Source organism: Plecotus auritus (assembly GCF_963455305.1).
Source record: "Plecotus auritus genome assembly, chromosome: 1".
In the NCBI taxonomy this organism is placed as follows: Eukaryota; Metazoa; Chordata; class Mammalia; order Chiroptera; family Vespertilionidae; genus Plecotus; species Plecotus auritus.
Genome location: NC_137770.1, coordinates 96,680,775 through 96,691,248, shown reverse-complemented (window position 1 = coordinate 96,691,248; position 10,474 = coordinate 96,680,775). Strand labels below are relative to the sequence as shown.

The following is a 10,474-nucleotide window of genomic DNA, read 5'->3' as shown; positions in this document are numbered from 1 at the left end:
GTTTTAAAAGTCAGAAGTACCCTTAAATGGTTGAGCTATGTTTTCATCTCTTTAACTTTTAGAATAAATTAAAATACTTTGTTTCACCATCTACTGACATTTTTCTGTTTTTCTCCAAAAGAAATTGCTTAACACCCTGGCCAGTGTGGTTCAGTTTGTTGAGCATCATCCCATGCACCAGGAGGTTACCTTGGGGACTCCCAGTCAGGGCACATGCCTGGGCTGCGGACTTGATCTCCAGTAGGGGGCATACAGGAGGCAGCCAATTAATGTTTCTCTCTCTAAAAATAAATAAATAACATATTTAAAAACTAAAGAAAGAAAGAGAAATTGCTTAAGTTCTTACTTTGTTGTTCATATGAGTATGAAAGTGCTATATACACAAACACTGTTGTTAAGAGTTAGATGTTTGAATATTTAGTATTAACCTCTATGGCATCAGAGAATATTGGTGACAGTGGCACTATAATCAAATGCTGTTATATATGCAAGTAAATATGTAATTGCCAATTATACATATGATTTTTTATATTTCAGATATTTTTTATTTTTTGAAATTTGTTGTTTATCAGGAATGACTGAAATAAAAAAATAAATAATTGAGTCCCATCATCATCATGAAAATGGCTTTAGGAGAAAACTGGTCAGATGAATATTATTGCTTCCCACTTTCAGTCAGTAAATATGTGCCATTGATAAATAGATATGTTACATGATACAACATATTTGTTCTTGGTGGTGGAAAGAGGAAAGACTAGGAAACAACTCATGTGACCTTCTTGATGGCATCATACAAGACAAGTGCAAAAGCACCACCCATGCCGCTGAGAACATTGGACCATGCACCCTAGAAAAAAGCTTTGCCTCCTTCATCACGAGCAATCTACCTGCAGCACCTGAGTCTGATTCTGTATATAGTATCAGTTCCTTTGTGCCTGAATGCATCAACATGCTGCAAGGAACAGTGTCAAACAGATCAGAAGTCAACCCAGCCACCACTGTGAGGGACTGTGTCATCATCCAGCTGACAAAGATGTGAGTGTTCTTGGGATCTGGAAGCATGCCCTTTGTAGTGTCATAGGTACGAAGTAAGAAGCTTGGTAGATGATAATACCCTGGCCAGACACATTAAAGCCTTGGTACAGACCCTTAATCTCATCAGGTTTGTATATATTACCCACGCAATACTGAGGCCTTTGGCTTTCCCTTCAGTTTCAGCTTTGCCCACATCAGCTGCTAGATGGGTATGTTCAAAATCAAGACCATACACAAAACACAATGAGTGGTACCACCTGATGCCAGATTCCCTGCAAAGTAGCGGCAGAATGGGGTTCTCTTGTCCACACCACCCAGGAAGGTCTGCTTGTATTTATCTTTGAAGGCAAAGCTGAGAGACTGGGTGAGAAAGTATCTGATGACATTGGCCACATTACCATGGCAGAAGGACAGGACTCCCTCTCCTTGTGGATATGAACCACGCAGTCTATATTGCCCTTATATTGCTTATCTGCGGTGATGTGCTTACTGCCATGTTGCATTTGCAGCAGCAGCTTGACTCACTCAGTGGATGCTGCTGCCATCTGGGAGATGGCCATGGCCACTCCACCTGCTAGGAAGTCCTTGGCAAACAACACAGCGTCTTCTGTATGTAGAAAGGAAAGAAGAGACAAGTGATTTTGGGACTGGGCTCCTAATTGGCCAGGACTCCACGGTTCAAGGGCCATATGAATTTTTTAATCTGGAAACTTCCTGGTATCGAAAATAACACACCCATAAATAAAATAGTATTTTATGAAATCATTTTGGTTAAAAATTTATGAAAATAATACTTTTTTAATTTTAAATCTTTATTGTTGAAAGTATTATATATGTCCCCTTTTTTCCCCCATTGACTTCTTCTAGACTGCCCCTACCCCCAGCCCCAGGCCTTCACCACACTATTGTCTGTGTCCACGGTTATGCATATATGCATACAAGTTCTTTAGTTGATCTCTTCCCACACACCCAGCCTCCCCCGTGCCTTCCCATCTCTGAGGTTCAATAGTCTATCTATGGATCTATTTTGTTCATCAGTTTATTTTGTTCATTAGATCCCACATATTTGTGAGATCATGTGATACTTATCTTTCTCTAACTGGCTTATTTAACTTAGCAAAATACTCTCCAGGTCCATCCATGAAGTTGCAAATGATAAGAGTTCTTTCTTTTTTCAGATGCATCATATTCTATTGTGTAAATGTACCATGACTTTTTCATCCACTCATCTGCTGATGGGCACTTGGGCTGTTTCCAAATCGTAGCTATTGTAAATTGTGCTGCTATGAACATAGGGGTGCATATATTCTTTTTGATTGGCATTTCAGATTTCTTAGGATATATTCCTAGAAGTGGGATTACTGAGTCAAATGGCAGTCCCATTTTTAATTTTTTGAGGAAACTCCATACTGTTTTCCATAATGGCTGCACAAGTCTGCATTCCCACCAGCAGTGTACTAGGGTTCCCTTTTCTCCACATCCTCTCCAGCATTTGTCATTTGTTGATTTGTTGATGGTAGCCATTCTGACAGGTGTGAAGTGACATCTCATTGTCGTTTTAACTTGCATCTCTCTGATGATTAGTGACTGTGAGCATGTATTCATATGTCTCTTGGCCTTCTGTATATCCCCTTTGGAGAAGTGTCTATTTAGGTCCTTTGCCCATTTTTTTTTTTTTGACAGACAACGGTTTAGTTTTTATTTCATAATCATAAACTTAACTCTGCAATCCAGCTAGACTGGGAAGGGGTAAGGAAATTATGGAACCCAATGAACTGGCAAGAGCACAGAGGTTATGGAACATTCCAAGCAGCTGGGGGTGAAGGGGCGCTCTCCTGAGCGACAGAGGAACGGTCAGGTGGGAAGATAAAGCCCCAGTCAGATTCATCAGAGTTGTCCACAGTCAGCAATGGTGATCTTCTTGCTGGTCTTGCCATTCCTGGACCCAAAGCGCTCCATGGCCGTCACAATATCCATGCCCTCTTTCACCTGGCCAAAGAACACATGCTTGCCATTTAACCACTCAGTCTTGGCAGTGCAGATGAAAAACTGGAAGCCGTTTGTGTTGGGCCCAGCATTTGCCATGGACAGGATGCCAGGGCCTGTATGTTTCAGGATGAAGTTCTCGTCCTCAAATTTCTCCCCATAGATGGACTTGCCGCCTGTGCCATTATGGCGTGTGAAGTCACCACCCTGGCACATAAATCCCGGGATGATCCTGTGGAAGCAGGAACCTTTATAACCAAATCCTCTCTCCCCAGTGTTCAGGGCACGGAAGTTTTCTGCGGTCTTTGGAACTTGGTCTGCAAACAACTCGAAGGAGACGCGGCCCAAGGGCTCACCCTCGAAGAACACGGTAGGGTTCACCATGGCTGGTCACGGGAGGCTTCGGAGTGGCGGCGTCTGCAAAGCCCCTTTGCCCATTTTTTAATTGGATTGTTTGTCTTCCTTTGTTAAGTTTATGAGTTCCTTATCTATTTTGGATATTAAACCTTTATCAGATATGCCATTGCCAAATAGGTTCTCCCATACAGTGTGCTCCCTTTTCATTTTGGTTTCTTTTGCTGTGCAGAAGCTTTTTATTTTGATGTAGTCCCATTTGTTTATTTTCTCCTTAGTTTCCTTTGCCTTAGGAGATGTACCCATAAACATATTGCTACGAGAGATGTCTGAGATTTTGTTGCCTATGGTTTCTTCTAAGATTTTTATGGTTTCATGACTCACATTTAAGTCTTTTATCCATTTTGAGTTTATTCTTTTGTATGGTGTAAGTTGGTAGTCTAGTTTCAGTTTTTTGCATGTATCTATCCAATTTTCCCAAAACCATTTATTGAAGAGACTAACTTGACTCCATTGTATGTTCTTGCTTCTTATATAAATACTAGAGGCCCAGCGCACGAAATTCGTGTGCGGGTACAGTCCCAACGCCTGGCCTGCGATCTGGGCCATCTTCCCCAGCTGCCCACAGCCGGCCCCACCCCTCCTCCACCACCCACCCTCAGTTCCCCTTTCACCATAGGGTGATCAGTGCCTGACAGCTGGGGAAGGGACTGAGAGGTTGGCTGTTATAGCCTGCCCGCCAGCCCTTCCCACAACACAGGTTGCCCTCTGTGTGTGAGGCAACCAGTGGGGTAGGGGCCTTGCTTAGGCACCGCCTGCATCCCCTGCCACCCACCCTTAGTTCCTGCCAGCCAGGGAAAGAAACCGAGAGGTGGTCAGTGCGCCTCATAGTGACTGGTCCAGCAGTCGTTCTGGTCGTTCCTCTTTTAGGGTCAATTTTCATATTACCTTTTTATTATATAGGATAGAGGCCTGGTGCATGGGTAGGGGCCAGCTGGCCTGCCCTGATGGGGTCCCCAATCGAGGTGGGGGGTCCCCAATGGGGGGCGGGGCTGGCTGGGGTGAGGGGCCGTGAGTGATATTCAGGCCAGCCACACCCCCAATCAGAGTGGGGGTCCCTGCTGGGGGTGGGGCCAGCCTGGGTGAGGGGCCATGGGAGGGTTGGCCAGCTGCCACCTCTTCAATCGGTGTGGGAGAGGCTGATAAGGGACTGGGCCAGCTAGGGGGAGGGGCTGGGTTCGCTGGCTGCAGTAGGCATCATAGCAACTGGTCATCTGGTCATTCCAGTGTTACGGTTGCTGGCTTTTTAATATATATGGATTATCTGAGCATAATAGTTTGGTGGATTTCTGGGGTATCTGTTCTGTTTTATTGATCTGTATGCTTGTTCTTGTGCCAGTACCATGCTATTTTGAGCACAGAAGCTTTGTACTATAACTTGATATCTGGTATTGTGATGCCTCTAACTTTGTTCTTTTTTCTCAAGATTGCTGCAGCTATTTGAAGTCTTTTTTGGTTCCATTTAAATTTTGGAGTTTTTGTTCTCGATCTGGGATATATGCTGTTGGTATTTTAATAGGGATTGCATTGAATCTATAGATTGCATTGGGTAGTATGGACATTTTAATTATGTTGATTCTACCAATCCATGAACATAATATATTCTTCCACTTGTTTATATCTTCCTCTATATTTTTTTCCAATGTCCTGTAGTTTTCTGAGTACAGGTCTTTTACCTCCTTGGTTAAATTTATTCCTAAGTATGTTAATTTTTTTGTTGCAGTGGTAAATGGGATTGTTCTTTTAGTTTCTCTTTCCGAGAGTTCATTGTTAGTGTATAAAAAATGCCATAGATTCTGTATGTTAATTTTGTATCCTGATACATTGCCGAATTCATTTATTAAATCTAGTAATTTTTTGGTGGAGTCTTTAAGGTTTCCTATGTACAATATCATGTCATCTGCGAATAATGACAATTTTACTTCCTCCTTTCCAATGTGAATGCTTTTTTTTCTTCTTCTTGTCTGATTGTTATGGCTAGAACTTCCAGTACTATGTTGATCAAGAATGGTGAAAGCAAACATCCCTGTCTTGCTCCTGCCAATCAGGAGTGAGTATGCAAATTAACCCAACAAAGATGGGTTAATTTGCATACACAGGCACCAAGCAGCCGGGGGTGGGGCGGGACGCTTGCGTCATCACCATGGCAATAACACAGGCGTTCCACACCCCCCCTCCCCCAGCCACTCCAGGCCTCTGGGCAGTGTGGGAAGGCGGAAAGGCGGCTCCAGCCAGAGTGAAGGTGGTGCCGGCAGCCAGGGGAAGGAAGGCCCATTCTTGCACAAATCTTTGTGCATTAGGCGTCTAGTTTAAAGTATTGTTTAAAGTATTACAAATAGTAGTACATATGTCTCCTTTTTTAATCCATTTACTTTTAAGGTTATTATTGATAGGTACTTGTTTATTGCCATTCCTATTCTTTATGCCTGTGTTCTTCCCTTTCTCTCTAGTCCTTCTTTTTACACCAGTCCCTTTGGCATTTCTTACAGTTCTGATTTGATGGTAATAAACTCTTTTAGCCTTTTTGGTCTGCAAAGCTTCTTTTTTCACCTTCAATTATGAATGATAGAGTAGTCTTGGGTTCAGTCCCTTGGTTTTCATTACCTTGTGTACTTCATGCCATTTCCTTCTGCCCTGGAGTGTCTCTATTGAGAAGTCAGCTAACAGTTTAATGGGAACTCCCTTGTAGGTAAATTCATGTCTCTTTCTTGCAGCCTTTAAGATTCTTTGTCTTTAATATTTGCCATTTTAATTAATATGTTCCTAGGTGTGAGTCTTTTGGGGTTCATCTTGATTGGGACTCTCTGTGTTTCCTGAACTTGAATGACTTTTTCCTTTACCCAGGTTAGGGAAATTTTCTGCCATTATTTCCTCAAACAGGTTGTCTATCCCTTTCTCAGATTCTGCTACTTCTGGCTGCAAGGGAAGCTCAGGTCCCTGCTGGTGGCCAGAGGGAAGCCTGAGTCCCAGGTGCCGGAGGGAAGCCAGTGCCAGCAGCTGGGGGAAGGAAGGCCTACTCTTGCATGAATTTCATGCATCAGGCCTCTAGTCCTATCTAATAATAGAGTAATATGCAAATTAACCATCACCCCCGCTACACCCCCAAGCCACACCCACCAGCCAGAAAGGAGCGAATATGCAAATTAACCCCAACCAAGATGGCCACAGAGCTGGAGAGAGCAGGAGGCTTGAGTTGCCCCCGGCGATGGAGGAAGCCAAGCTCCTGCAGCCCCGGCCAGCCCAGGCCTCCACTAAAGGCTACAAAGTTTCAATTATAGAAGGCAAATAAATCCCAACAAAAATGGCTGCGGCCACGGAGTGAGCAGGGGGCTTGGTTCTGCTCAAGTCTACAAAGTTTCAATTATAGAAGATAAATAAATCCCAGATACCAGGGCCTCCACTTGGGTCGCCAGGGGGCGTGGATGGCCTGCAAACCACCACAGGCCCCCTCGCCCAGGCCGCCTCATGCCCCAAGGGAACCCCCACCCTGATCCGGGACACTCTTCAGGGCAAACCAGCTGGCCCCCACCCATGCACCAGGCCTCTATCCTATCTAATAAAAGGGTAATATGCAAAGTGACCATCACTCCAACACACATGATGGCTGCCCCCATGTGGTCAAAGATGGCTGCCCCCATGTGGACACAAGATGGCCACAACAAGATGGCCAGCAGGGGAGGGCAGTTGGGAGGGACCAGGACTGCAAGGGAAGGCAGTTGTGGGCGATCAAGCCTGCAGGGGAGGGCAGTTAGGGGTGACCAGGCCAGCAGAAGAGGGAAGTTGGGGGCGACTGGGCCTCCAGGGAAGGGCAGCTGGGAGGGACCCAGGCCTGCAGGGGAGAGCAGTTGGGGGGGACCAAGCCTGCAGGGGAGGGCAGTTAGGGGCAAACAGGCTGGCAGGGGAGCAGTTAGGCATCAATCAAGCTGGCAGGGGAGTGGTTAGGGGGTGATCAGGCTGGCAGGCAGAAACTGTTAGGGGCAATCAGGAAGGCAGGCAGGTGAGCAGTTGGGAGCCAGCAGTCCTCAATCGTGAGAGGGATCGGGCCTAAACGGGCAGTCCGACATCCCTCGAGGGGTCCCAGATTGGAGAAGGTGCAGGCTGGGCTGAGGGACACCACCACCCCCCGCCCCGTGCACAAATTTCGTGCACCGGGCTTCTGGTATATATATAAAACCCTAATATGCAAATAGACTAAATAGCAGAACAACTGAACAACTGGTCGCTATGACACGTGCTGACCACTAGGGGGAGTGGGTGGAACATGGCGGGGGTCAGCCGTGACAGGATGGTGGAGCAGGTGAGTGGGGGCATACCTGCTACCATAACCAAAAGTTTCAGGATGAATATTTTAAAAATATTCTCAGAGAAAAAATGGCAGCAGAATAAGCAGACCTATTGTGCACCTCGTTCCAGAGCACGTCCCAAGGCGGGGGCACTGGTCACTGTCATCCAGGCAAGCCTCAGGTGGTTACTGAAAATTCTTTGCTCCTGTGCGCTGCAGTCCCATCCGGTGCTTGCACCTGCTGCTGGTGCCAGCCCCACTCACACCCGCTGCTGACACCAGAGCCACCGCTCATACCCGCTGCCAGCGAGGGCCCCGCTCACACCTGCTGCTGGTGCCAGCTCCAATAATTCCACACCATCAGCGGGTGCAAGTGGGGCTGGCACTGACAGTGCTTGGGAGGAGCAGCGGGGAGGGGGGGCTTCCGGCAGACAGGGGACCTGGGGCCATGGAGGGAGGAGCCAGATGGGGGCACAGAGGATGGGCTGAGATCCACCCCCAGGGCCCACTGCAGCCTCGAAGCACACAGTTCCTTTCAAGGTGCACAGATTCGTGAACTGGGCCCCTAGTATATATATAAATGCAGAACTGAAAATAAGAATAAAGAAGTAGAGGGCTAGGGGAAGAAAAATTGTTTAAGATAAAGCGGGGAGGGGGGATGAAAAGACAAGAAAAAATTTGAAAAGGGAAATATAGGAGAAAGCAGATAGACCTAAAGTAAATTTTAAAAAAGAGAAAAGATGAGAAAGCAGGAGAAAAAGAAAAGAGAGGAAGAAAAAATTGAGTAGTGAAAAAAAGAAAAAATTGAGTAGGAAAAGGGAAGAGGAAAATTGGATATATAAATGAAATAACAGAGACTAGAATAATAAAAAATCAATAAAGCAGATAGATAAAGAAGATAAATTTTAAAAGGAAAGAAAAAAAGAAGAAAAAGGGAGGAAAGAGAAAAAATGGGAGAGATAAAAAATTTTAAGTTAAAAAAAGTGAAGTGGTATTCTTTTCAGCCGAGCATAGTGCCCCATGGTAGCTCGCTTTGGATCCCACTCTTCTGTTCTGTCTGCCCATTCTGGGCTTCCTGTTAGGTACTTGGCTGCTAACCACTGTCAGGCACTGTCTTTTGGCTTTCAGCAACCTGCTTGAAGCTCCAAGCAACCCACAGATCCACTGTTTGTGTCTGTCTCCACACGCCTTGGCTACAAACAAGCAGGGCCGATCTGCCCTCTAAAGAAGGTTTGTTTGCAGCTGGGGGTCCAGGGCTGGATCAGCAAATTTCCCCTGGTTCCCTGGGGTCCACCTCTGCCCTCCTTTTCTTACCATCCAGCTGTCAGTCTTACTCACTTGAAAGTCTGTTTCTCAAAGGGCTTTAGGCGGGGGAGGTGCTGTTCAGATTCAGGGAATGTGGTGGGCGTGTTTCCCTGTCCCAGAGCTACTCCTCTGCAAGTGGCCCAAAACATTGATCTGACCTTGGCTGGACAGAGATCCTTGTCTGGAGACCAACGGGGTCGGCTAGAAACCTGGAATTTTTATCAGTTTTCCCATGCAAGGAAAGTATCATCTGGTTCCCAGGAGAGTGGGGCAGACGGTCCCTACCCATATCCAGTCACTGAGGCTCCTTGAAGCTGTTCAAACCTGTAATTTTGGCTTCCGCTTTTGTTTCCTGTGAAAAGCTCAAAATGTAGGGTGTGGCATGCAGGGCTCCGGTATCACCTAGGTCCTAGGGCGGGTGTTTGTTGTTGTTTTTTTGTTGTTTGTTTTTTGTTTGTTTTGTTTTGTTTTTTCCTGCCCTGTGTCTTCTGGGAGCAGCTCCTCTCAGGAAAACTGGTGTTTCACTTTGGGGGCCTCTGACCAAATGCTCTTGGCTGCTGTTTTTCCAAGTGTCCCTGCAATGCCTGTAACCCCCGCCTCTCCCTAGGCACCTCGAGTCCTTGCCTCCCTTCCTGCACCAAAGCCTCGGGTGAGTAGCTGCAAATGAAAACTCCTGGGCTCTGAGGGGAAAAAACAAAACTGTGGCTTTCTCTCCGAATGACTCTGGTCTACAGTTTCCAAGCTCCACTGCAGCCAGCAGCCCTGCCGCCTTTCACGGCTGAATGTTACGTGGGTCGTGGGTCTCGGCTCTGGTGCTCGGGGCTGTGGAGCCCAGCCTGGGTTCTGGGCCTCTATCTGAGCGCACAGACCCTCCCGTCGCCCAGCGCTCTCTCCTCTCTCAGCCTGCCAGCCTGGGAGCTGGGTCAGCTCCTCTCACGACCTCGCCCTTCCTACTGGTCTCCAGGTGTTTTCTGTGCTTCCTTGATATGTCTCCTCCTCAGCTGGACCTCAGTTGGTAATTCCAGGTGAATGTTCTCCAATTTAGTTGTATTGCCAGTCTTGCTCTGGGACGAGGTGCACAATAGGTCTGCCTATTCTGCCGCCATTTTTTCTCTGAGAATATTTTTAAAATATTCATCCTGACACTTTTTGTTATGGTGGCAAAAAACTCTATTCCCGCCCTAACCGGTTTGGCTCAGTGGATAGAGCGTTGGCCTGCGGACTGAAGGGTCCCGGGTTCGATTCCGGTCAAGGGCATGTCCTTGGTTGCGGGCACATCCCCAGTAGGAGGTGTGCAGGAGGCAGCTGATCGATGTTTCTCTCTCATCGATGTTTCTGGCTCTCTATCCCTCTCCCTTCCTCTCTGTAAAATATCAATAAAATATATTAAAAAAAAAAACTCTATTCCCACTTTACAAAGGGGAACATCATGACAAAAAATGTCAAATTTCT

At 46.4% G+C, this 10,474-nt stretch overlaps 1 protein-coding gene and 1 pseudogene across 2 annotated transcripts; both read right to left on the bottom strand.

Annotated features, from left to right (window-relative positions):
- Window positions 1-766: 766 nt before the first annotated feature.
- On the bottom strand, window positions 767-1,724 carry LOC308240188 (ADP/ATP translocase 2-like; annotated as a pseudogene). Its single transcript has one exon. The product of its transcript is annotated as an ADP/ATP translocase 2-like (transcript).
- Window positions 1,725-2,922: 1,198 nt separating this feature from the next.
- LOC308245529 (peptidyl-prolyl cis-trans isomerase A-like) lies at window positions 2,923-3,441 on the bottom strand (the record flags this gene model as incomplete). Its single annotated transcript, XM_080662918.1, has 1 exon — window positions 2,923-3,441. Exon 1 carries the CDS (start codon window positions 3,403-3,405, stop codon window positions 2,923-2,925), a length of 483 nt encoding a protein of 160 aa, XP_080519044.1. The 5' UTR covers window positions 3,406-3,441.
- Window positions 3,442-10,474: the final 7,033 nt, after the last annotated feature.